Genomic DNA, 27,962 nt, shown 5'->3' with positions numbered 1-27,962 from the left:
CCACATGAGATGAGAAAATGCAGGAGGCTTGTTGCCTGCCCTGAAAGCCCCACATCAAAGTTCACCTCTTCTGCGGAGCTCACCTCAACACCCAGGCACTCACCAAGCTCCCTGTACTGAAGGAGCAAGGCTTGTCTGCTTTGACCCATGGAACAAAGCTGTGCTTTCTCTTTGGTGTGGGGAGGGCTATCATTTTTAGGCCTAATACTGAGCTGTATGTGCAGTAGTTTCTCAGATAAGCAAACTGAAAGGATTCATTCATTTGCTTGCTCAGAAAAAGAATTCATTAGCAACTACCTAGCATTACATTCTCTCTCTCTCACCTTCCAGCTCTCTCCTTCTCTCATGTGCTCTTTCTCTCATATATGCATATATACATGTTCAAGTATGTGCTCATATATGTGAGTGCACATGTGTAGTCAAGAGGTCAACATCAAATGTCTTCTGCAATTGTTCTTCATCTTCTTTTATGGGCAGTCTCTCACTGAGCTTAAAGTTGACTGATTTTGTCAAGTCTAGCCTGGCCAGCAAGCCCTGACAGCCTCCGTCTCTCCTCCCCAGGGCCAGGATTACGTGTGATGGGTGCACACCATCACACTTAGCTTTTTATGTGTGTGCTGGGGAATCATTGCAGGCTTGCATAGCAAATGTTTCACCAACAGAGCCATCTTCCCAGTACCCCCAATTCCTTCCTCCTCAGTGTCACATAGCCAAGGATGACATGGCATTCCTAATCCTCCTGCCTTCACAGGTATGTGCTACCAGACATGGCATGGAGTGGGCTCTCTTCTAGGTTCCTGTCATCTCAGGCCTGACATTCCAGGGCTGACCCTCGACAGATGAATAAGCACATATAGATGTCCATGTCCAGGAGAAATAACACAAGAAGAAACAGATAAAGAATGACATAGAGACTGTGGTAGGAGAAAGTAGACACAGTGCCAGTGGCGAGAAGCCTCGTGTTTTACTGTTCTCTGACTCCAGAAAACCTGGTTTCACCCAAGATGGCAGCTTACAGGCCTGGTGTTATGTTAACTGGAGAGAGAACATCCTAGGAGGTGACATTTTTCCCCCTAGGCTTCTGGGACAGTGACCATTTTTTTTTCTGGAGGGGGGGTATCAAAACTATTGGCCACTGGAGGCAGACACTGGGAGTTTGGGCCATCAAAAATGTAGACGAGGAAAGGGACAGCTGTTGGGATGTTTGGAGATGCTGCAGTTGACGATGGATACTGACAGCTGAGCCGGGGGTGGGGGTGGGGTGGGGGTGGGGGGACATGGTAACACTTTCACCACATCCTCAACCTTCTCTCCACTTTCCTTAAACCCTCTCTGTAGCAACCACTGCCCCCCATTTACTCCCTGCTTTCATGTTCCACATAGTTATCTGATGTCTGAAACCTCAGGTGGTGCCAAACTCCATTTATCTCGCCTTTCTCCATAATTATGATATCCACAAATATCAAATATTTGTATTTGTGATAAAGCTTAATTTATTAGTTGGCCACAGTACAGAATGAACAACTAACTAAACATCACTAAAATGGAATAAATATAACAATGCACTGTAATAAAAGTAATTTAAACATCTATGAATTGTTTCCTTCTGGAAATTTTCATTGATTATTTTTAATTTATTTTGTTTTTAATCGTGTGTGTGTGTGTGTGTGTGTGTGTGTGTGTGTGTGTGTGTGTGTGTGTACCTATGGAGGCCAGAAGGGTCAGTTCTCTTGGAGCTGGAGTTACAGGCACTGGAGAAATGGCTCAGCAATTCAGAGCATTTCCTGTTCTTCCACAGGAACTGAGTTCAGTTCCCAGCACCCATGCTGGGTGGCTCATGACCACCTGGAACTCTAGCTCCAAGGGAACTGATGCCATCTTGTGACCTCCACAGGCATTCATTCCCCCAGCTCATTTAAATAAGGACATCATCTCTATCTTTTAAAAAATAATTTTAGATTTATCTATTTTTCTTTTTATGTGTATGAGTGTCTTTCCTGCAATCATGATGCCTGTGCACAGAAGCCACCATGCAGTGCCCAGGGACACCAGAAGAAGACATTAGATCCCTAGAACTGGGGATGTGGATGGTTGTCAGCTGCCATGTGGGTGCTGAGACTCAAGCCTGGATCCAAGCAAGAGCAGCAAGTACTCTTTACTGCTAGGCCGTCTTTCCAGGGCCATCTCCTATATGGGATGATGGAGCCCATGACTCCAGACAGCAGTGCACCTGTCCATTTTATTCTAAAAGTCCCTGCCCTGCCTACCCTCCACCTCAGGCCAGACAGGCTGCACCTTAGTGCCTTCAGGACTAATGTCAGCAGCTGATGTTCGTGGCCTCACCTTGAAGACTGTACAGGGCACAGAGGGAGGGTGCCTTTGAGGGAGTGCCTCAAAGGAGACACAGGTGCTATCAGTGGTGTGACTAAGAGGATACAGAGTGATAAAAAGAGAGACTGTAGGAAGAGGAAGGGTTCTGTCAGCCCATTTCCTGTGACTATCACTGAACATCATAAGCAGGGTAATTTAAAAATGCAAGAGGTTTATTCAACTCACAGTTTTAGAGGCTGGAGAGTCCAAGGCCCAGGGAGCCCACCTGGTGAGGGCTTTCTTTCTTTCTTTCTTTCTTTCTTTCTTTCTTTCTTTCTTTCTTTCTGTCTGTCTGTGTGTGTGTGTGTGTGTGTGTGTGTGTGTGTGTGTGTGTGTGTGTTTTGAGACAGGGTTTGTCTGTATTGCTTTGGAGCCTGTTCTGGCCCGGAACTTGCTCTGTAGACCTACCTCTGCCTCCCGAGTGCTGGGATTAAAGGCATGGGCCACCAAGGCTGGACCAGGTGAGGACTTTCTTGCTGGTGAGCAATCTACAGGTGGTATGAGTCATCACACAGTGAGAAGTGAGCATGCCCAAGAGACAGTCAGGGTGGCTTTTGTAACAGCCACTTCAGATGCCATGAATCCACCAACTCAGGGTCCTCTTGACCATCACCCCTCCGAGAGGCAGCCCCTGGTCTCAAGTACTGATGCTTCATAGTGGGGACTAAATGTCAACATGAATTTTGGTAGGCTCATCTCATCCATAGTAGAATGCTGGAAGAGAGGTTAATGAGTTAGAGGCAGGAGACTGCCAACACTGCAAAGGGTGTGGTCCTCAGAGTTGAGTAAAGTTGAGGGTGACTTAGGTCGAGGCAAGGCGACAGACAAGTATGAAGCAATGGCCAACCAAAGAAAAGACTTCACGTGACTAGGAGAAACAGAGGCAGGCACTGTGAACTGAGTGGCTTCACTTGATCAAGGGCCTTTTGTGGGGACAAATGGCTTTTGAGATGCCCATTCACACCCATTGAATCTTCAAGCCCAGGGGGACTAAGAATTTTCTCCAGATCACCCAGCAAGGGGAAGCAGACACTAGATCAAAATGCAACTTTTGCCATCTTTCCACCATTCCACACTGATGGACGGGCCTTGAGTCTTCAAGACCCAGGTATCATTGTTCCCATATTACAGGTCAGTACAGATGTGAGGACGTTACACCTTGCTCAGGTGTCTAAGAAGTTGAAGTATGGGTTTAGTTACGTGCTCTACCACTTGCCTTGCATGCATGAGTCCCTAAATTCAATCACCAGTACTGCCAAAAAAGGAGGGGAGGAAGTATGTGTCTTGAGACAGGGTCTTACCACAAAGCACAGGTGGGCTGAAACTAGCTATGCAGACCTGGCTGGCCTCAACCTCACAGAGACCCACCTGCCTCTGTGTCTTGGGTGCTGGTGTGCACCCCCATACCCAGCCTAATAGCTTGCTGGAATAAAAATGTGGGGGCAGGGAATGTAACTCAGGGTTAGAGTTCATGCCTAGTATGCCCAGAATCCTGAATCCAGCCCCAGGGCTTAAAAATACCACAAAGATTTGTTCACTGTTACATACTAACACCCTAAATGAGTGAACGCTTATGGTATCCAGAGACTTCATGCAGCAGAACCATATTTGTCATCCACAAGGTGACATGATATTTTTGATGTTATTTCATAGTGATCTATGAGTAGAACAGCCCAGAAATGTGACCAAAGAAAAATACTATTTGATGATAGTGTCTTCCTTCAGCCCTGCGTTTCTGGTGCGCTAATGCACTCATTGATGGACTCCCTTAGCCTGTCAGATGGAGTCCCTCTGTGAAGGTCAGTGTCAAAGGGCTCTCTTATGCTACCTGTGAGGAACGAGGCTGGCCTGTGATTCCAGGTCTGAGCCCATTCTCTAGGGCTCTTCTGTCAGCATCCTGGGTTCAATAAGCAGAGCCTAAAGTAGAATCTAGCTTCCAGTCCCACAGGGATGCTAGGGGACTCTGTTAGAGGTGTGTGTCAGCCTGTGACCTACAGTTCTCAGCATGAGTGTGGCATCTTGCTTAACTTTAAGATGGTCATCCTGGCGAACAGACTTCTCACAGATCCCTGCTAGATCTGTTCTCAGAGACTGCTTCCCACTGTCTCTTCTCGTCAGTGGCTGTTTTTTGGAATCTAAAGGCCTGAGGATCTAGCCACACGCTATAGCCTTCTCTTCACTTCATTGCTGTCCATTGCCATGTGCTTAGATGTCATCCCCGGTGAGAATGTGCTGGCCTGACACCAAGCCTCTCCCTTCCTCTGGCCATGGAGGAGGACAAACAGCATGGTAGGGCCTCAGCCTTTGAAATAAGATGGCCAGGGGTTTGAATCTCCAGTTAGGCCTATAGCTTGCCTGAGAACTCAGTTTTCACTTCAAGCATGTGTCTACAGTATCCACCTTGTGAACTGTTACAAATTTAAAGGTACACAGGGAGTTTGCCCACAGCAGAATCCTTACTAAATGCTTCCTTTGGCTGACAAGGTTTCTGGGGTGTCTTGCTGTTTCCAAACAAAACAATTCTTAGCTGAGGACCTTGGCACCCCATGCTGGCATAATGGAGCTCCTGGAGTTCCCAACACAATATGGCTGTAAATCCAGTGCTGAGATGGAAGTATGTGGAAGGACTAGCCAGCATGAGAAGTGTATGCTTTGTGTGGTGGGGACTCCCTAGGGGAAATCAAGTGAGGTGTGACAATCATCTTGCTTCTCGGAATGCAAAGACCTATGTACCTGTATGCTCATGTCACTAGTGTCTATGATTCCAGCCTCAGAATCCAACAGTAGGAATTGGCTTGATCAAGCATGGTATTACCCTGCCTTTAAAAAGGATGTTGGGCCTGGCAGATGGCTCAGCTGGTAAAGACACCTGATGTCAAGCCTGAAGACTTAAGTTAGATACCCCAGACCTACATGATGGAAAGAACCAACTTTCACAAGTTGTTCTCTGGCCTGCACAAGAACACATCACAACAAAGGCATAAAAGTAAATAAGATGTAATAAAAAGGTATTCATTTTTAAGATTTATTTTTATTACTTTTTATTATATATAGGAGGAGGTGTGTGTGTGTGTGTGTGTGTGTGTGTGTGTGTGTGTGTGTGTGTGTGCATGAATGCAGGTGCCTGCAGATTTGGAGGTATCGGTCCTCCTGGATCAGGAGTTACAGGCAGCTGTGAGACATCAGTGTGCACACTGGGAACAGAACTTCTGTCCTTTGTAAATTCTGTGCATGTTCTTAGCCACTGGGCCATCTCTGCAGCCCTAAGGATTGTTTAATTAAAAATAAATAAAGTAAAAAGATGTTGTAAAGTGAGTACAGTGGCTCAGATCCTTAATTCAGTACTTGGAAGTCCGAGGCAGGAAGCCAGCCTTGCCTACTGAGTAAAGAGCTGTCTCAAAACAAAACAAAAAACCCAAACCAAACAAAACAAGATAAACAACCACAAACAGTACCAAAGCTGGACTTTAATCCCAGGGCTTAGGAGACAGAGGCAGGTGGATCTCTGTGAATTTGAGGTCAGCCTAGTCTACAGAGTGAGTTCTAGTAGGACAGCCAGGGCTACACAGAGAAACTCTGTCTTGAAAAACCAAAATCAACCACCCAACCAAACCAAAAAACAAAGACAAAAACAAAAACCAATGAAACAAAACAAAACTGAAACAAAACAAAACAAAACAAAACAGGTTTGGCAGCAGAATGCCTGTATTTTAGCACTTAGGAGGCAGAGCCAAAAGGTCCACTATAATTTCAAGGCCAACATAGTGAATTCCAAGTTAGCCAGGGCTACACAAAGAAGCCCGTCTCATATATATATATATATATATATATATATATATATATATATATATATGAACACACAAACATACATTTTATATATATATATATATATCAAAGATATTATAAAGAGCAAGAGAGATGTTTATGAGCTATTGAGAAACACAAACTATATATAAATATTACAAAGTGAAATGGTCTTTCTTGAGCCAGTGTCCTCTCTAACAAGCTTGAAAGACTGAACATAGATACACCAAAATTCCAGCCTTGCTTCTGGATGGCAGAAAATTGGTGGTGTCTATCTTCCTTCTGCTTTTCTGTACCTGCCTCAAAACTTCTGTGGTTTGTGAAAGTTTCTCATATTTCCTTTGCATTTCATTCATGCATTCTCTTTAAATTTTTGTGAACTGGAAAAGAAAAGAATGGTCAGTGGCAGTGGTGGTTCAAGCCGGTAATCTCACCATTTGGGAGGCTGAGGCAGGAGCATTGCTAAGTGTTTGAAACCAGATTTGATTACAGAGGGAGAATATCTCAAAAAGGACAGGAGTGGCTCGGCTGTGATCTTTTAATCCCCGGTCTTTGAGTTCCAAAGGCAGCTTGGTTTACAGAGCGAGTTACAGGACAGCCAGAGCTACACAGAGAAACCCTGTCTTAAAAACGGAAAAGGTGGGGGGGGGGGCAGAGTGGTGATGTGGGTAGCAATTCCAGTCTAGGAATTCTTCGTTCTGATCTGGATGAACGGTGAAGATCATCTTACCGCTCTATTCACCCAAACAAGGGAGAAAAGGCCAGGCATCGACAAGACCTGCAGAAGTTCTACTCTCTTGTTTCTGCCCTTGCTCCCAACACCCGGAGCTTCCAGGGGCGCTGGGCTCGGGGCGGCCCCGCGGGCCTCTTGCCGGTTGGGTAGCGCCCTGGGCGCGTGGGCGGCACCAGGTTCAGCTGTTCCGCGTCTGCCCCGCCCAGTGCCCGGGTCCTATAAGTGTCGCCCCAGCCTGGGAGCCCTGCGTGCGGAACAGCCAGCTGTGCAGAACATGGCCAGGGACACCAACCTCCGGTGGCGGCTGCCGGTCATCTGCCTGGTCCTGCAGGTGGTGATGGTGGTTCTCTTCGGCGTGTTTGTGCGCTACGACATCCAGGCGGATGCTCGCTGGTGGTTGGAGAAGAAGGTCAAGAACATCTCTAGCGACATTGAGAACGAGTTTTACTACCGCTACCCGAGTAAGTCCTATGGCGGGCAGGCTCACCTGAAGAGTCTCCGGGTGGTTCCCATCGGGCCACCTGACTGCTCTCCGTATTAGATCTGCCTCCGGCTCTGAAACAGGATGGACATGGGGGGCCGACACTGCCCCACAGTCCCCAGCTGGTCCCAGAGTAGGCTCTGCACCAGGGTACTCTCCTACCTCAGCCAGTCACTGGAGAAATTAGCAGACGTGCTCACACTTTCTGTGAAAGTCTGGTAGGAGCACTCACCTGGGAGATGTGAGAGGTCTTTGTTATTGTTGTTTAGTTAGTTGGTTTGGTTTTTTATTTGTTTTTTAACTTTCATCTCCCCCAGCCATCAGACGCCTCCTATGTCCCAGTCCTACTTGGTCTCAAAAGCCAGGATCCTATCATCCAACCAGCAGGTTATCTGGCTCCCATATTCTTCAAATAGGGGGTAGGTCAGCGATCACAAGGGTGGCATGATGGCTCTCCACTTTTGTTATGGAGACAGGTATGTGGGACCACAGGTAGTGTTGGGCCAGGAGGTCATAACACCCACCCTCTGGGTTTGGAAATAAAGCCACTGGACACCCCTCCTGTGCCCTGGGATTTTCTGTAATGCTATAGTTAAGAACACAGCTTTAGGAGCTGGGGAGATGGCAACATTGAATACTCTTCCGGAGGACTGGGCTTTGATTCCTAGCACTTATGTGGTGGCTCATAACCATGTGTAACTCCAGTTCCAGGGAATCTGATGACTTCTGCCTTCTGTGGGCACCAGACACACACATGCAGGCAAAGCACTCATACACACACACACACACACACAAAAATAGGATGATGATGACAAAGAAGATATTCCCTGGAATATCTTTTTTTTTTTTTTTTAATAATGGCTCTACTGCTTTGGGGGTGGGTGCAGTCAGGCAGATGTCAGTCATAAAGAGCCCTACCTTCCTTCTCTGCTGCCTAGGGGTGATGGTGGGAGCCACCACACAGGAGGGATGTGAGGCCGGGTGGAGTACTGGGAGTGCCTCACACCACAAGAGCACTAAACACAGGCACCTGAGGACTTCAGGCATCTCAGAGAGCATAGAGAACTAGCCCAAGGTCATCCCAAGCAGCCTAACCTTGGACTGCCAGCCTAGGACTCTGCTAATGCCCTTATGCTTTCTCAGTTTCCACTCTGTCTACCGACAGCCAATGACAATTCTTCTAACAGTTGGAGCTCATGTGGTCATGGGCCATTGGTTTTCCAAGGGACCCTGAAGCTTTTCTCCAACAGCTGCCTATGCGGTCCTCTGAGTATGCTGCTGCATACTCAGCAGCAGGGTACTCTCTATGTCTGGAAACCCAGGGCCCCCTTCAGAGCTGTGTGATGCAAAAGAGATCTTGACAGCTGTAGCTTCTGTTATATGTAGCTGAAGCCATAGCTTCAGAATCCACAGTGCAAATCCAGTCTTCGTGTCCCAAACCTTCCTCGTCTGTGTGGGGATTTGGCAGGCAAATGGGGAAGCAGGTGAGCTTAGTATTCATCCTTGGCTTACTCCATTTCATCTCCAGCTGCCTTGCTCACATCACAGCCTCATAGAAGTGTAAGGCCAGGGCTTCCCTTTCTTGGGCATTTGTAGTTTTTTATCTTGTCCTGACAGTACAGGCCATCAAGACCCCACAAGGGAAGCCACAGAACCTCATACCCCCAAGAAGGGATACAGTCCTCAGACTCCCCAACTCCTGTACTGTCCCTCATCACCCAGCCACCTGTCTCCTTTTCCATCACTTGTCAGCATTTATCTAGAGGGTCATCCAGGGGTGCTGGCAGCAGTGTGTTGGGAGCAAGACATGAACCCTGGCTGTTCCGGTAAATCAGGATTTATGGTCACTCTGGACAAACAAGTTGTGTACCCTCTGGTCCTCAAGGACTCCTAGGTTTATTGGGAACAGAGCGCTGCATCCCATACCACCGAAGGCCAGTGGTGCTCTGAGCATCTGAGCAGGCAGTCCATCTCTGACAATGGGAAGTACTGGTGCTGAGGAGGGAGCAGGGCAGAAAGGGAAGCCTGGGAAGAGGGGAGAGAGGCTCAGAATGGCCTAAGGGAAGGACTCCCAGAGAGAGAAGGGGAGAATGCTGAGGGAGGAGGGAGCCCTAAACACCAAGGATGCCCCCTAGTTGCCCTTGTCTCTAACTCCAAGAGATATGGGGGAGTGCTTGCCCAGAAACAGGAACTGGGAGGTAACTCAGTGTTCCTTGGCAAGCACAGGAAGTACCGTGGTGGCAGAAACAGCCCCCGCCAAGCATGGGATCTCTCCTTGACCACCGCTATCATCCCTCAAGGGGAGATATTGCTAACCGCCCCCCCCCCCCATTTCACAGATGAGAAAACTAAACCCATAGAGCAGACACAGGTTACCCAGTAAGAACCCAGGGGCCCAGGTGGCTACTGTGGTGTAGCTCTGAGCCCATCCTCCTGGTAGCTCTCCCACCCCAGGTCTCGTCCTTCACCTCTCCCCAGCACCACTCTTTGAACTTCCCAGATCATGGTGACAATGGTTAGGTGCTAAGGAGCATGAGGCTTTCGAGCCAGGTGGGTTTCCAGGCCCTGGTTTCTGCACCACTGGGTAATTCCCAAGGTGTGGGTCAGGCAGGCCCCTGTGGTCCTACTAGTTCTTGGCTTGCAACCACCAGCACCCATTCAGGGTGTGCTGTGGGGGCCTTATTCCTATTCAAGGGGTCACTGGAGCCTGCTGGGCATCTCTGGTTTCTGGAGCAGGTCAGCACCAAGACTGAAATCAGCATCAGCATCCCCAGCCCCTGCCAGACAACAGATACAGAACTAGCTGGGAATGTGCCCTGATGCTCTCTGGGATCTGAAGTGCTACATCAGCTGCTGAATGCAAAGCCGCCTCCTAGCTGGTGTAGCAGCCTCAGTGACCATGGGCCAAGGAGGGCCACCAGGTCCTGACCCCAGAAGCTTTCTGGAGACACCAAAGGAGGCCAAAACATGAAGGAAAGGGCCTGAAGTAGAGGATGCCCAGGTTTCCCACCGCTAAGGGCCTGTCTCCTGAGGCCAGAGCATCCAGGCTTGTCTGGTCCTCTAGGAACTGTACCACAGACTCCGTTTCATCCCATCAGAACCCATTTAACCAGAATAGGTGGCATTATAGCCTGGGTCAGATCCCTCCCTTGGTGACCTAACCTTGAGCCTCAGACTGTAGGGTGGTGCTGTAAAGTTCAGTGTCTAAGAGGAGTCTAGGCTTTTGGGGGTATAGTTTCCTAGTAAACACCGTCATGAGTGCCCCAGAAGGGAGTGAACACTCTGTGATGTGTAAACAGAGGCCCAGCATCTGGCTAGCTATGTGGCTAAGAAATATGCCCCTGGAACTAGTTAGAACTGTCATAGACTTTGCATTCCTTTGTACTCTTCTCCGTGGCCGTGTGTGGCTTGTCTGTTGTCGGGCAGGACATTTATTCTCTTCAGGAAGACTGATGCTGAGCTGGACAGTGACGTAGGGATGAAGCCAAGCCCTTCTACTGCTTTCTGGAGTTGTCTGTGGCCTTGCTGCCCCCATCAGGAACTGTGTAGTGCTGGTGTCCCAGGAGAACTGGCCAATTGCCAACAGATGTCTAAAGAACAAAACAAAGCAAAGCCAAAAACAAGCGAGGGGTAGAGGGGTAGGTAGGGAAAGGCACTTGCCAGGCCTGAGAACTCAAGTTTGATCTCTGTAACCCATGATGAAAAGGGAGAACCTTCTTCCAAAAGTTGTCCTCTGACCTTGGCACTCATGCACAATCACCACCGTCATTGTCATCATCGTCATTGTCATCATCATCGTGGTCCCACAAAACAAGTGAGGCTGGGTTGGCCGCTAGGAAATGGATGGAGAGGTTCAGTACCTCCAGGCACCATCCTTAGTGGGATGATACAGTAAGGGTGGGATAGGGCCTTCAGCCATTCGCTGGGGTGGGAAGCTATGAGAAGCTTTGGTTGAATACCTTGACTGGAGAAATCTGAAGAGTTTCAGAGGAGACTAGGTGGCCTGCAGAGGGAGAGTGGAAACAGCTATGTAGTGGCGCCCTCTGGTGGAAGTTAACATGGTTGGCCACTAGTGTGCTGTTCTGCCAAATTAGACCTTGGATTTGAGAGAAACAGGGAGAAGAGTGGGGGCTGACTTGCACTGGCCAGCAGCAAGCTGCCTGCATGGAGAAGAGGAGAAACACCAGCTAATATGGCTGATCAATGGCCTGTGCCAGACCTTTGATGGAGTTCCCTCATTAAAAGGCCCCACAGAACCTCTTGGGATAGCTGTCTGAAGCACCAGAGAGGACATGCCTTGACGGTGGCGCACAGACCAGATTTTCACATGGTTACTGCTCGGATCTCTAAAGTTAGCACCGAACCTGAGGCAACAGAATGTGGTGAATGGAAGGTTTCAGAAGTAACTCAGGGCCAATTAGAAGACAAAGAGGAAGGGATGTGCCCGAGGGAAAGCTACATCTCCAGGGAGGGACAGGGAGGGACAGGGAAGACAGGGTGCCCCAGGGACAGGATGAGAGGATACGGGTGGGGTGGAAGGACAGAAAACCCAGGATTCCTCGTGCCTGCTCTTGGGACCCAGGGAGACCCAGGGTAGCCTCAGGGTGTGCAGGTGGTGTCCCTGGTGCCCTTCTGCTCTTCTTTGCCAGCATGGTTCCTCTGTGCCACTGGGACCGGGACACCCCCCCTTCTTTAAAGACCCTGTTTCCTGGCAGGACATTTTCTCCTGGGGGCTTCCCCCAACATTCCCTTCCTGTCCTCTAGCCCTAAGGCATACCAGTGTGCGGGCTTGATCTATCTCCCTCTCCGTTCCCACATCCCGCGGTGTGAGGGCCTGCATGCTAGTAGGTGACAGCTGGTTCTTTCAGGCTTCAGGTCCTGCCTCTTCCATGGCTGGTTGTCTTAGGCTCATCACAGCTAGGATGACACCTAGCGTCTAACCTTCAACAACTGCCCCATCCCTCCCGTTGCTGCAAGCTTGTCAACAGCCCTGCCACTGAGCTCTGCTCCCTGCCTGGGGGACCATCATCCAAACATGCAGCCTCTCTGTCCTCTGCAGAGCTCTTCTAGTCTGTCACTCATCAGCTCTTCCCAGAACAACCCCAGGATCTTTTATGGTGCTTCACATAGCATTCACTCCATGCTCTCCACAGCAGCTGGTAACTTAATAAGGCATGGGGCATGATAATACAGGAAATCTGTCCATGCATTTAGAAATCCCAGCCAGGATGTATTTGCTCTGGCAACCTCAGCAGAGCTGAATAATGCTGAAGCCATGAAGGGGGCTTAGAGCACCATCCTGAGGTGTGTGGGGTGCAGAATGTCAGTTTCCCTGTATCCATTTGTGCTTCTATCCTTCGATGAGCAGGGAGGCCTGCTGGTCAAGAGACCTGTGTGCCTGGGCTTGGACCTCAAGGAAGCATGGGGCAGGGTGGGGTGGGAGACAGACGGGGGCAGACAGGAGAAGTCAAGGTCAAGGGAGCTGTGACAAAGACATTGTTCATCACTACCTTGCAGACCACAGGGGCTCCAGGGCTCATCAGCATTATGAATTAGAAGGAGAGGGGCCACAGGTCTGCCATACTGTAAAAACACCCCTTTTGATCCTTGTGCCCAGCTGGCTACAAAACAAAGGTGGTGAGGCTGTAGTCTTGTTAAAATACAAACACAGTATCTGTGTGTGTGTGTGTGTGTGTGTGTGTAAGATTCATATATGTCTCACCACTTGCATGCATAATGCCTGCAGCAGCCAAGGGGTGTTAGATCCCTTGGAACTGGAGTCACAGATGATTATGAGCCATTATTTGGGTTCTGGGAATTGAATCCTGGTCCTCTGGAAGAGTAGCAGTATGTTGCACTCTTGAGAATATCATGGAGAGTTCCCTTTGGCGCTCTCCTAGGTGTTGAGAACACCCTGGTGGCCAGCACAGGCACAGCCCATCTTCCTGGAGCTTTATGGTCTAGTTGATTAGACAAACAACTAAACATACAACTTCACTTTCTCGTGGGGCTGGGAAGGAAGTGAGGGTCCCATGAACGGACAGCCTGACTTAAAGTAGGTGGTCACAGCTGTGTGCAATGGCATACACCTTTAATCCCAGCACTCAGGAGGCAGAAGCAGGTGAATCTCTGTGAGATGGAGGCCAGCTTGGTCTACAGAGTGAGTTCCAGGACAGCCAGAACAGCCACATATTGAGATCTTGTTAAAAAAAAAAAAAAAAAGAAGAAGAAGAAGAAGAAAGAAAAGAAAGTATGTGGTCAGAAGGCTCTTCAGTGAGGGCGCATTATTCTGAGACGTGTAGGAACACACAATGGCCCTCCAGCAAAGGGAGGTGTTCCCTTTGGTGTTCCCTGAAGTAGGCCCGGGAACCAGAGGTCAACACAGCTGGTAGACAGAAGGGAGGGTAGAAATGGGGACAGTGTAAGGAAGACAGGTGGCCTGGTGGGCCCCTGGAACTGCCTTTTCTTCTCTTTTCCAACTTTTTCTTTGGAAATAAATTTAAATTTACAGAAGCTGCTAAAATAGAGAGAACACAGAGAGACATAGTTTGCTGCATACATTTTAACTTCAGACACAGGCATTGCTCTTTTTCTCTCCAGCCACACACACACACACACACACACACACACACACACACACTACATTCACACACACATGCACACTCACTTGGCATACATTCATACCCACACACATACATTCACACTCACACATACACATACTTACACACACAGCATATATTCACACACACACTCATGCTCACAATCACACATACACACAGCATACATTCACACCCACACTCTCACATGGCATACATTCACACACAATTATGCTCACACATGCACTCTCATGCTCACACACACACACACACACACACACACACACTCACACACGAATCACTTGGACGGTTGGTTACATTCCTCATAGACTTCCTCCCTGGCACACCTTAGCATATTTCCTAAGAACAGGAGTATTTGCTTCCAGAATTCAACTTCATACATCCACATGGGTGAGGCACCTTAATCCACCATCAATACCTAATTCCTTCAGCTGACCTGACAACCTTTTTTAGCCTTCCCCATACTCTCTCTGCCAAATGCAGTGCAAATGTATTTATTAAGTATAGCTGGCATGTCTTTTAATCTGGAACATTAGAAAAACATTTTCTTTGTTTTCTATGACTTGGATAATCTTCAAGAGTACAGCTTAACCCACTATTGCTTTGTTTTGTTTTGTTTTGTTTTGTTTTTGAGACAAGGTCTTACTAAGAAGCACAAGCTGGCCTCTCCAGCATTGGGCTAACAGGCGTGTGCCATTATGCCCTGCCTCAGCCTCAACCCCTTTTAACAATAGACTCCTCGCTCTGTGTCCAATTGTTTTTTCATTATTAAATTTGTCCCCGCTGTCTCAGGGAGAGCACCCTATGGGGGGCACCAGGGGATACATCCTTTATAGGATGTCCCATCTGGAGGCACACAATGTCCCTTCTGCCACCATTGGACATGTTAATTTTTATTCCCCCAGTTAATATGTAACCTAATTTTCCCTCTGTGCAATCACTATTGTCTATTCCTCCCGTGAGGCCAATGAGTCATTTGTTGGCAGAATCTTTAAGACAGTGTAAACGCCCTGCTCTTCTTGGAATTTCCCTCTGCATTTAGCATCATTTATTGAGCTGTTGCTATGAAAGCGATGATTTTTTCCATCCCTAATTCTCTACCTAAATTTTGAGCAGAGTCCTCAGCATTCTATTGCAGGCAAGAATCCTCTCTGCTACCCTGTCCATTTTTACCTATTTATTATTGGCATGGACTCATGAATTCCTGTATGTAAATGACTGTAACTTATTATGAGAAACCATTATTTTGGTGCTTAAATTGCCCCAGATGAGGCCAATGGGAGCCCTTCTGTCTGGCTCTTTGTGTCTCATGGCATCCACGGTTCCTTTGTGTCTTATTTCTATTATGTTTTCACTTGTCCGGGCTCCCTGCCCCACCCCACCCCCAGGACAGGGTTTCTCTGTGTGTAGCTCTGGCTGTCCTAGAACTTGACCAAGCTGGCCTCAAACCCACAGAGATCCACCTGCCTCTACCTCTTGAGTACTGGGCTTAAAGGTGTGCACCACTACCTTCAAGTTTTCACCTGCTGAAGCTCTTTGCCGTCTCTTGTTTCTTTGGGCTCTACAAGCAAGCAGATTAGTGCTGGGAGAACAGTTTAGATCATTCTAGCCCTTCCCAAATCATTCTAGCTCATCCTTAGCTTTATTAGAAACCTGAAGCACAAAGTGGGAAGATGAATTCCTGGGATCACTGTGAGTTAGAAGTCTGGTCAGACTTGGAAATAGAAGCAATGCTTGAGAAATAGTTAATAAAGACAGCTGCCCAGTTGGGTCACCTATTATAGGTACACACCGTGCCAAGAACTTTACCTACACATCTGTATTTAACTTTTGCACGGTTGGAGGAAGTGCTTTTGGTATGGGGGTGGGATAACTTCTCCCACTGCATGGCTGGAGGAAGTGCATTTGTGGAGTTGATGTTGGGGCGTGGACACGAGTAGCCCTGTGCAGCCTTGCTTGGCCTGCCAAGATGATCTGTGCTCTACACTCACTCTGGTCCCTGAGTATAACTCATAGCTTGGCCTCAACTTCAAATGCCCAGGGCCTGTGGAAGACGGTCCTTGAGAATGCATATGAGTGAGTTCCACAACAGCAATGGGGGCGGGGAGAGATAAAGGAATCAAACGCTCAGCTGCCCATCCCTGGGGATCAGCAGTGCCATCTGGATGGAGGGGGGAACAAGAAAACTGTCATCTCCCGAGGGTACTCTCAGTCATCTTCTTGACCCTATAACCCAGTGGTCTGATCTGGAAACCCACCTCTAGTCCTCTGGCTTCCTCCAGAGAGCCTAAGATGAAGGCAGTGGCTATTTTTACCAATCAAGAGGCCTTTTGTTTCTGTCACCTGGCTCTAGTCTGATTGCAAGGAAGAAGGGAGAGGAGATGAAGGGAACAGGGAGTCTCACAGTGGCTGAAACCACAGGAGCTATTCTAGGCTGTGCTGGCCTGTCAGACTCAAAGCCATGGTGGGTCTTCCCTATGCAGCAGAGACCTTCAACTGTGCTCTCCCGGCAGGCTTCCAGGACGTGCATGCCATGGTCTTCGTGGGCTTCGGCTTCCTCATGACCTTCCTGCAGCGCTATGGGTTCAGCGCGGTAGGGTTCAACTTCCTGCTGGCAGCTTTCGGCATCCAGTGGGCGCTGCTCATGCAAGGCTGGTTTCGCTTCTTTGAGGAAGGCCACATTATGCTGAGCGTGGAGAAGTGAGCCTGGGAGAGTTCAGGCGGGATGGACTGGGCCGGTCGGACGGGGAGGGAGGTTGGGCAGTGGTGGGGCACACCCTGGGTGGGGAGGGGGCTCAGGTGCCCACCAGCTGGTTTTGGATGGGGGTGGGTGGGTCCTGAGGAGGAGAGTGGAGTGGGCGTGGCTCAGGAAGGGGGGCAGAGTCTGGATTGGGGTGGGTACTGTGGTGTTAGGGAGGACCCTATGGGTGGACTGGCGAGGAAAACTTGAAAAGGCTCAGTAGGCAAGGCCTAGCAGGACGGTGGTTCCACGCAGTGAGAGGCAATGAGGGAGAGGCAATGGGGCCCGGAGTCGGGGTGTGGGGGGGTGAGGGGTGGGAGGATGAACAGGAAGAGGGTGAGTGATTGTGAGGGTGGGCTCTGAGGGTTTGGGATGAGGTAGCTCTTCCTTCAGGACACCTTGGATCGGTGGTGGACACCTGCAGTTGTCCACACACACACATACACACACACAGTTTTCTCATAGCTCCTCTCCAGATAGAGGTTGTAATGTTATTTGGGTACGTGGGAGGGTCTCCCTCCCCTATGATAGAGGGTAGTGTTCTCTTGAAGAAGGAAGAAGGGCCCAATCCCGCTGAAATTGCTGGTGCTCTGAGATAATACAGCCCCTTTTCTGTGGAGACTGACCTTTCCTTGTGGGTAAAGTGAGAAGAAGGACCCAGTAGCCAAACCCCAGAAGGCTATGGTAGTGGTAGAGCCTGGTAAGTCTAGAGTGAGCGCTCTGTCTGGAGCAGAGGCCACATTGGAGGGACTGAGGAAGGCTTTTGGCAAACAGAGACAATAAGAGGAGGACCTGGACAGGCAGCAGAAGACAGGGGGAAGGGTTGTACCCTAAATACAGGGCTTGTTCAACAAGAATGGCTAGACCACTTGGTTCCCTGAGCATAAGCTGCCCACAGCATGATGCTGTCAAGGGAAGGTATGGCTCCCACTGCTACTCGGGAACCTCCCTGGTGCCTCAGTGTGGAGGAGGATATTATCTGATTACTTTATGCAATTCCAAGCCTCCCTGCCTACATTTGAACCCAGCCTGGAAAACCCCCTACACCTGGGGTACTGTGACATTCTTCTTTAGTCCTCAGTCACTGTCTCTCTTATCTCTGACTCTGTAGCCAGAGTAGATTTTTCGCCAGACATACTATGCATGCATGGCCCTAAGTATGATGAACCCTTATCACAGATAGTGAAACCAAGGCTCAAAAAGACTTAACCAGCAGCCTCAGTCCACCAAGGATCAAAGGCTTGGGGTGTGACTTCTGGGTTGTAGCTGCAGTTCCTCATTGGTCTGTCTTTCTACAGCATCATAGAAGCTGACTTCTGTGTGGCATCTACCTGTGTGGCCTTTGGGGCAGTTCTAGGCAAGACCAGCCCAGTCCAACTGCTTATCATGACCTTCTTCCAAGTGACCCTCTTCGCAGTGAATGAGTTCATCCTCCTGAATCTGATAGAGGTGAGCAAAGCTCAGAGGGGGAAGGGAGACCCTGGAGGAGACAAAGAGGGATAAAGACAGAGAGGTCTGTGGATATGTGTAACCTGGCAAGCCATTCAGCTTCCTGCATCACAGTTTCTTCATCTACAAATCAGCAATCATGATGCCTCCCCTAGCAAAATCATTGTCTACCTAACATATCTGCCCTCTGCCCAGTGTTTGGGCAGAATAGGCCATCACTGGATTTGGTTTTTGTTGTGGTTTTGTCTTTAATTTCCTTTCTCTTCCATTGGATGGAAGGAGTGGAACATCCTGCACATACTTGGGCATACATACATCTCTAGCTTTTTCTCCCAAGAAAAGCTAGTGTGTGTAGGAGGGATGCCAGAGAAGTTGTGAATGCCATAACCCTAGAAATGCCATTCCCATGGGTTGTGGCAAGGATGCTGCATTTTGGGCTTGACTGATTCCATGAACTGGCTAACAGCGCCTTAGACCTCTGACTCTTGGGAACTTCCCCGGTACCTCAATGTGGAGGAGGATATCGTTTGACTACCTTATGCACTTCTGGGCTTCCTCTTCTAGATTTGAACCCAGCCAGGAACACCCCCTATGCTGGGGGAGGAATTTTGACCACTCTAAGCTCCAATCAATCACTCACTCTCTCGCGCTCTCTCTCTCTCTCTCTCTCTCTCTCTCTCTCTCTCTCTCTCTCTCTCTTTTGACTCATGTTCAAGCTTGACTCTGTTCTGCTCTAAGCCAGGCTGGTCTCCGTCAGAAGACAGAGTAGGCTTTTTGCCATACATAGAAAACCACTCCCCTGACTAAAAACCAACAGCTTTCATTTCACTTAGTATGAAATTGAACTTGACCTAAGGCTCTGCAAGTTCTGACTGTGCCTCCCCTTCCCTCAAAGCTTAGGCTTGGCTCTGCCTCCATGGACTGCTTTGACTGTGACCTCCTTTATGCCCCCAACTACATGGAGCATGACTCTGTCCAGAACTTTACCCTTGCTGTCATCTGGTCCTGGAGCAGTCATCCTTATTCTTTTCATGATCCATGCATGTTTCAATTTGAATGTTGCTACAGTGAGGCACTGCCTTCCTTCATGTTCTCCTTCTCTGGCCCTAGCTCTCAAATTGTCCTGTGTGGCTCTTATATTGTTTTTATCTGTTTCTTCAAGGCACTTGGTGGGGGGGCGCTGTTTGATAAGGGAAGGTTGTCTGGATGCTCTCTGCCCTCACACCTGGTCAGTGTATCACACATAGTCAGATTTCAGAGTCTGAAGCTCTGTTGAGCTATGCCGAAGGCTGTAGGCACAGGGGAGGAGACTGCACTGAGATAGGACCCGGGAACTTACAATTCAGAGAGGGATCCAAACATAGAGGCACTGACCAAGCATGTCCTTCCTGTGTTAAGGACTGGCCTCCAGGCAGGGCTAGGCAGCCCATCAGAGGGTGCTACAACCAGCCTAATAGCCCAGAGGCTTCCCACCATAAGCAGTCAAAGCCCACCAGGAGAGCTAACCAATCAGAGGAGAGGACAAGAGGAAAGGACCCTGGCATTTTGTTGACTGGACAGTCAACATCCCTACCTTCCTCTGCTCAACTAGTTGCTTTGGGAACTGTCTTAGGGTTTTTATTGCTGTGATGAAACTCCATGACAAAAAGCAACTTGGGGAGGGAAAGGTTTATTTTGCTTACATTTCCATGTGATAGTGCATTACCTAAGGAAGTCCTGGTAGGAAGCTGGAGGCAGGAACTGAAGCAGAGGCCATGGAAGGGTGCTGCTTTCTGGCTTGCTTCTCGTGACTTGCTCACTTGCTTTCTTATACAAGTCAGAACCACCTACCCAAGGTTGGCCCTCCCAAATCAAGAAAATGCCCTTATATACCTTATATATAAGACTTGCTTATATACTAATTGGATGGAGGCATTTTCTCAATTGAAGGTCTCTTTTTCCAGGTGACTCGAGTTTGTGTCAAATTGACAAAACCAACAAAAATCAACCAAACACACACACACACACACACACACACACACAGGACAATAGGACAGGGAACTAGGCTCTGTGTTCCATAGCTGGCGTCAGAGACAGCCAAACATGTGTGCATATGTGTGGGGTGGGGAGTATTATGAGGAAGGAGGGATAAAGGGTACCAGGCCCTGACAGGCCCCTTGCACTCCAGGCAAAGGATGCAGGGGGCTCTATGACCATCCACACATTTGGCGCCTACTTTGGGCTCACAGTGACCTGGATCCTCTACCGAAAAAACCTGGAGCAGAGCAAGCAGAGACAGAGTTCAGTGTACCATTCGGACCTTTCTGCCATGATTGGTGAGAACTAACAGCTGTCATGTTGGTGAGGGCAGCCATGGTGGGTGAGATCTTCTATGTTGGTGAGGGTCACTGTGGTGGGGGGAGCACTTGCCAAACTGTTGAGGGCCACCATGATGGATCAGAACTGCTATGGATGGGTAAGAACAACAATGCTGGGTGAGGACCAGTTAAAAAGGATGAGGACAATATGAATGTGATGGGTGATGATGGTCACGATCACCCCTGATCTCCACATAATCAGTGGGTGACTGCTGCTTCTTCAGGAAAAAGGGCAGAATGATGTAGCCTGTAGATACTTCTAGAGTCCCGAGTGTCCAATTCTCTCCCTCAAGTAGTTGAAGAAGTTGGTCACTCATCCTGTGTGTTCCCTAGACTACCCCAAGGCAGACAGAGTAGAAACAGGAACTGGCCACTTGGTCCCCATGACATACAATGTCTATCAGACCCAGCCCTTCCTTCCGTCTCCCAGTAGACTGAGATGATAGTGCCAGCAGCTAATGTGTCTACAGAAGGGAGAGACTCTCCTACATGATGCTGTAAGGGTAGGGGCATGTAACCAGTCCTAGGGTTGGGGAGACAGAGAAGGCTTTCTGAAGTGGTATGGGAGGCCAAGTGGGGCCGAGGCGAGCTGGGCCAGGAGGGCCTTCCAGAAGGACCACTAGTGAGAGCGATGTTCATGGGTCAGAGGCAGCTGGACATCGCTGGAGCTGAGAGGCGATGCCTCTGCTTGGGCTCTGTGAGCCTGGCATAACACCCCCTCCCCGGCCCCGGCCTGCATATGTTCTGACCCAGGCACCCTCTTCCTGTGGATATACTGGCCCAGCTTCAATTCAGCCAGTTCCTTTCATGGAGACACCCAACACCGAGCAGCCCTCAATACCTACCTCTCCTTGGCGGCTAGTGTGCTAACTACAGTGGCAGTGTCTAGCATCATACACAAGAAGGGCAAACTGGACATGGTGAGCAGGGGGCTTCTTGGGGAGGTACCCTTCTGACTGCCATGCCCTGCCTGCATCTCATCATGACAGGCAGCTTCTAGATTGGCAAACCCAAACCTGGATGCTCACAGTGGGCCATCCCTGCCAAATGTTCTTGTCCTCCCTACAGCCTGAAATGCTATTAGTCAGTGCTGGTTGAGTGTCACACCAGGCCTGCCTAGCAGACTTGCCGATGTGTGTGTGTTGTGTGTGGGGGGGTCCCCTCTGGCAGGTCTTTATTCTAACACCACTGGCCTCTTGGGCTTTTTAAAGTTGTCCCAGCATACATATTTAGGATCTGGCATGTCTGACATTGGTAACAGCTGGGCATGCATGGGGCCCACAAATGCCTGGCATAGACTCAGTGTGCACTCAGCTATGCCCACTGGCCCAAGGTAGACATGGAGAAAAAGGAGATGTGCAGATGGGTTTTGGGGTCCACAGGTATGCCCAGTGACAATTGCGTCATGGACACAGAAGATGTCCAGGCCTGCTGGGGGGTGGGTGGGGAAGGTGACTTGCTTGCAGAGCACACAAAGCAGGTGTACTCAGCTGGGGGCCAAGTCCAGCGCCCTCTGCATACCCCTGGCTTGTTCCCAGTTCCCAACTTTGCGCAATGTGTGAGCACAGGCCATGCTCTAGGAACAGCACTGAGAGCTTGCACACTTTACCTACCTTGCCCAGGTGCACATCCAGAACGCCACGCTTGCCGGAGGGGTGGGCGTGGGCACAGCTGCGGAGATGATGCTCACACCTTATGGTGCCCTCATCGTGGGCTTCTTCTGTGGTATTTTCTCCACCCTAGGATTCACATACCTATCGGTGAGCACCCTAAGGCTGGGGCTGGGGCTGCTGAGGGTGTTTATGTTCCGGAAGGTAGGGAGAGACAGAGGGGGTGAGGCTTAGGGACCCCTGGGGCTGTGTGTCTGAAGGCCTCCCCACGCCCCCACCACAGCCACAGCCTGAGCACTGCCGCCTTCTCTCCTCCCCTAGCCATTCCTGGAGTCCCACCTGCGCATCCAGGACACATGTGGCATTCACAACCTGCACGGTATCCCTGGCATCATAGGTGGCATTGTGGGTGCTGTGGCAGCAGCCTACTCCTCCCCTGATGTGTACGGAGAGCCAGGGTAAATATGGAGGAGGTGTGGAAGCGGGTTCTCCTCCTTCACTCTCTGTTCCTTCGTTTGTGGGGCCAAGAGTGTCTCCCTCCCTTCGTCCACTCTAGACTGTTCACTGGCCTCCCTCCCCACCCTCAGACCTATCTCAAGGGTTCAAGAGAGGTACAGTCTGCTGGGAAAGTGGAGGCCTAGGGTTTCAAGAGCTCGTCCATGGGAAAGCAATACCCAGTTCCCTGGCCTCTCCATGGGGCCCACTTGCTTCTTATCTCTTCCCCAGGCTAGTCCATTCACTTGGCTTTGGAGGCTATAAGGCAGACTGGACCAAGAAAATGCAGGGCAGTTCCCAGATATTTGGCCTCCTCCTGACCTTGGCCATGGCCCTGGTGGGCGGCATCATTGTGGGTGAGTAAGAATGCCTGAACTAGAAAACATGGGGCCCTGGTAGGGGACTCACTAAGTGGGGGACCCAAGAGCATATCTTAGGGGTGGACTTGGTCTTCCCAGAATATCTGATATCTGTATTGTCAGCTGTGGAACTGGGAATGTGGGGTTCCATCAGGGAAAAAGTTGGGGTAAGCAAAGAATGTTTTCTGACTACTGTGTCCCCCAATCTACTTAGGGCTCATTTTGAAATTGCCATTCTGGGGACAAGCTGCTGATGAAAACTGCTTTGAGGACACCATCTACTGGGAGGTAATTTCTGGAGACTGTGCCCTCCCTCACCTTGCCTTCACATGCTGTGAAATCTGCATAGGGCATTGTGTTACCTATAAGTTTCCCCTACCCATCTTTCTTTTCCCTGGGGACCCCAAGGTGGCTGTGTATACCTTTCTTTCTGCACACTCTGGGAGAGCAGTCATGGGAGCAGCCTGCCCTGGGACCTGAATCTGGTGTGTCAGCCAGCTGTATTCTAGTAGTAAACTTCTAAAATCTGTCCCCGATCCTAACAGCAGTGGAGTCACCTTGTAATCCTAGCCTAGGGAGGAGGCTGAGGTAAGAGGATAGCCACAAGTTTGAGGCCAGCCTGGGCTACAGAGTGAGGCTCTGCCTCAACAAACAGAATAGCAAAGACTGGAGCTATGCCTCAAATGGTAAAATGCTCACCTATGCATGAGGTCCTGAGCTGGATTCTCAGCACCACATTATTCCAGCACTCTGGAGATAGAGGCACGAAGATCAGAAGTTCAAAGCCATCCTTAGATACATGGTGAGTTTGAGGCCAGCCTGATATGCTATATGCTACCCTACCTTTATTTTCTTCTTCTCCTTCTTCTTTTTTTCTTTTTCTTTCTTTCTTTCTTTTTTTAAGCAAGCAACCCTCCCCAGAAGTATTAACAACCACTGGATGAAGCCCCATCTGAGAACCTCCTTGTAAGGCTGGTGGCTCTTTAACCTTCCTGGCATCTGAGAGTCACCTAGGAAGCCTCTAGGGCTGCTCAGAGCTTCCATGAGGCAGCTTGGGTCCCACTGCTCTGGTGGTGCAGGGCTTGGACATGAGAATATTTTGTAAAGCTTCCCAGGGATGCTATCTTGGTGAAAGATTCAGTGTGGTGTCCAGCTTCAGTAACAGTCACCTTGTGAGACTGCCACTTGATGCCACCCTCATTCAGAAGAACTGGGAATGTGGGTGGACAAGCTCCCAGGGGACTCTGGCTCAGGAGTGGAACTCCGCCACAACTTTTAGCCTGTCAGTGTTCCAGGAATAAAATACCAGAGTACGGGAGAGCCGTCTCTCACTGTTTCGGTCTCTCTGTCTCTGCCTGTGTGTGTCTGTATCACTCGTTCACTCTCTCTTGCTCTCTCATGTGTGCATACAAGTGTGTGTATGGATGTGTGTGGGCACACATCTGTTTTGGGTCACAGGACAAGTTGTAGGAGTCAATTCTCTCCCACAATGTAGGTCCCAGGAATTGAACTCAGGTCATCAGGCTTGGCAGCAAATGACTTTACCCACTGAGCAATCCTACCACCCCAGAACTCTTTTTCTTGAAAACAATCTGGGCCTCCAGTAGCATCAGGGTTTCTGTTCTCCACAATCCACAATCCACTGTTACAGGTGTTTACACGATCCCTTCCTTATGAGTGAGAGAGAGAGAGAGAGAGAGAGAGAGTGCACTCGAACTCAGGTCATCAGCCTTTACCCACTGAGTCACCTCACCAGCCTGAATTTTAAATTTTATTTTAAATTATAAAATTACTAGAAGCTCATTACAGAAACTCTGGAAATAGAGAAATGTGTCAAGAAATGTGCTTGCAAGGGACTGAATGTGTAGTTCAGTGTTGGAACACAAATCACAAAGCTCTGGGTTCAATCTCACCACACACACACACACACACTGCAAAAACACAAACAACCTTCTTTGAAGTACCACTGACACTTTTTGGTGTGTTTCTTCTCATTCTTTTATCTGTGTGGGCTTTTCATACGCTGTTGAGATCTGATTGTCTGCCCTGCTCTTTCTCTTTTCCTATCTGGAATACAGACTGCCCGGCACTATTACATTCTTAATAAACTTTATTTTGTTAAGCATAATTGTTTTCATCACATAAATGTAATTTATTGTGTAATTTCATTACACAAATATAATTTAACACTACAATTAGAAACACCTGGGCATAATGCTAATAAGAGACTACGCATAGGATTTGCCTCTGTCTATCTATTTATGTAGCATCTGTAATTTTTATTTGTCTGTCATCATCTGTTTTTCTGTGTGTAGGTGTCTGAGTGTATACCCATGTGTGCTTACACAGGCATATGTATCTATGAGTTCAGAAAATCCTGCTGGTTTTCTCTGTCTCTCTCTGCCTAGTCCTTTGAAACAGGGTCTCTCTCTGAACCTGGAGCTCACATTTTCACAGCGGGGCTGGAAGCCAGCAAGCACTAGTGGTACTCCTGTCTCCACTCCTCTTGGAATTGGGGTAACTGGCATGTGCCAGATGCCTGGCATGTCACATGGCGCTTGGATCTGAACTCCAGTCCTCATGATTACACAGCAGGCACTCTTAACTACTGAGATGCCACTCCATCCCATCTTGAATTGTTATGACTTCTGTAATTAATGCTATGTTCACATCTTCCCCTGGCTATATACATTCAGCAGGACTAGATCAGGAGGAAAACTCTAACCTGCTGTAAAGGAAAGCCATCCCTGCACCCCTAGGTTGTCTGCTGAGGTAGTGAGAAGGAAGGCTCCCTGGAGGTGGGGGGTGAGACAGCCGTGAGAAGGCAGGGCTGAGCTGCTCCACCCATACTTCACTTCCCAGATCCATTTCCAGCCTTTGTATTCTCTTGTTCTACTTTTGGATACTGCTCTAGTTCTGACATGCCGTATTGCTCATCTTTCAAAAATGGGTGCAACCTCCCTGAGCCCCTCATATACTTCTAAGAGTCTAGAATGCAGTATAAACTCTTAGGCCACTCTGCCTGGCTATTGTTCTTGTGGGGCAAGGACCCTATTTGGTTCTTGCTGTGCTCAGCACCCCGGACAGTGCCAGTCCTGACCGAGCCCTTTGCGAGCTATAAAGGAATGTTTGTAACGTGCGACCTTTAACATGACCACAAGATGGCACTCGCCACACAATATTTACAGCCTTTGGCTCACCCCAGCACCTTTAGGCATATCAGCTCCTGCCTGTGCCTAGACCCTGGAATTAGCTTCCTCTCTCCACAGATTCATGAAGAGGTGAGCAACGTCTACATTCCTGAGGACCTCACCCACAAACATCCTGCTCCTCTGGTACCCCCAATACCCCTGGTCCTTCCAACACCTTCAGCATCCTTGGTTCCTCCAGTACCTCCAACACCTCCAGTATCCTTAGCAACTCCAGTACCTTCAGCATCCTTGGTACACTAAGCTCCCAAGGCAGGTGAAAAGCAGGTAAGCCTTATCTTTGGGGGATGGTGGTCTGGTCCTCTCAGTAAAGGCCCAGCTCTCAAAGCCAGATGCCATAATGAGGGAACAAAGAGCAAGCATAAAGATGTGAAGGTGTGAGCTCTCCTGCCCCTGGGATAGGATAGACTGGCTAGCCTGGAGGAACGTATAGAAAGAGACCCAGAGACACACCTGGTTTTGTGACTGCTTGCTGCGGTGTGACTTGGAGAGTCTCTTCATCCTAGAGATCAAGCTTTGGTTTCCTCGTCTATGATCTGGCTTTACCGGGTTAGATCAGGCTAGACCTTCCTTCTTCCTTCCCCTCTGTAGAGTGCGGCGCATTGACAGGATTCTGTAATACCAACCCACCCCTGAGAAATTTCTGTGAAGCAGGATAATTGCTTTCCTCTTGTTCATATTCCAGGCTAGCCTGGAACTGAGCGTCCTCCTGCCTCAGCCAAATGCTGGGATTACAGATGTATGCCACCATGACCAACCATCCCTAACCCCTTTTAAAGACGGGATCTCAGATATCCCAGGCTGATTTTGAACTCACTTTGTAGCCGAGGATGACATTGAACTGTGCCACCACACCCAGTTTATACAATGCTGGGCTTCAAACTCAGGGCTTTGAGCATGGTAGGGAAGCCCTCCATCAACTGAGCTACATCCCCAGCCCTCTCTTTTTAATGGCTGAAGAAATTAAGGTATAGAATTCAAGCCACAAGCTAACAAATGAAGGAACTGGGGTCTCTCAAGGTCATTGTCATTGTTCTTATAAACATTTGCCTTCCTTGGAGACCAGAGCTTGGAAGTAGCTGGGTCTAGGGTAAAAATAAAAGGTCCAGGGTCTAGGAGAGAAGGTTTTAGGGAGGACCAAAGCCCATACCCACTTTGGTGCCAGGAGGCTGCAGCAGGCCTGGCTGGGACACAAACCACCCGCTGTTGTCCCTCTCTCCCTGCAGGCTTCACAGACTGTCCCCAGGCTCTGGAAAGAGCTGGACCCACCTAGCTGGGGACTCTGGAGCAGGGCAGCCAAAAGTCCTGCTGACTGGCCCCAGCACCTTCCACACCCCCTTCATCCCAGGGGGCTTGCCTGAGAAGGAGGAGATTCCCACAAAGTGAGCTCCAAGCCAGGGTCAGCTGCAGAAGGTCTGCCCCTGCCTGGGGTCGCGATGCTCAATATCCTGTGGAAAGTGGCATGGACAGTGGCTGGGGTGGCCTTCCCTGGGGGCACTGCTTCATGGACTCTTCCAGCCCTGCCTTTTCCCCAACCACACCTGCCATGCTCCCAGGGACCTCAGACCACTCTATCCTGTGTAGTAAATAAATGTTGATGTTCTTTGTAGAATGGGTGTGAATGCTCTGGTAGGGCTCCTGTGGGGGATATATAGACCCAGAGAACCTGGCCTCCTGCCTGGTTCTGACTGCTTTCCCAAAGAGATAATCTGTCTAGAGGAAGTTCACTCAGCCTGGG

At 49.3% G+C, this 27,962-nt stretch overlaps 1 protein-coding gene across 1 annotated transcript; it reads left to right on the top strand.

Moving 5' to 3' along the window:
• The first annotated feature begins 7,071 nt into the window (after positions 1–7,071).
• On the top strand, positions 7,072–27,700 carry Rhcg (Rh family C glycoprotein). The gene is made up of 11 exons (XM_051206613.1): positions 7,072–7,368; positions 16,519–16,705; positions 18,044–18,194; positions 20,362–20,509; positions 21,305–21,471; positions 22,174–22,311; positions 22,483–22,619; positions 22,888–23,012; positions 23,230–23,303; positions 26,285–26,491; positions 27,451–27,700. Exons 1-10 carry the CDS (start codon positions 7,182–7,184, stop codon positions 26,465–26,467), a joined length of 1,497 nt encoding a protein of 498 aa, XP_051062570.1. The 5' UTR covers positions 7,072–7,181; the 3' UTR covers positions 26,468–26,491; positions 27,451–27,700.
• The last annotated feature ends 262 nt before the right edge of the window (positions 27,701–27,962 follow it).

This window comes from Phodopus roborovskii, unplaced genomic scaffold, assembly GCF_943737965.1.
Source record: "Phodopus roborovskii unplaced genomic scaffold, PHOROB, whole genome shotgun sequence".
Lineage (NCBI taxonomy): Eukaryota > Metazoa > Chordata > Mammalia > Rodentia > Cricetidae > Phodopus > Phodopus roborovskii.
The sequence above is the reverse complement of the archived record's forward strand: the minus strand, read 5'-3'. Positions and strand labels throughout refer to the sequence as shown.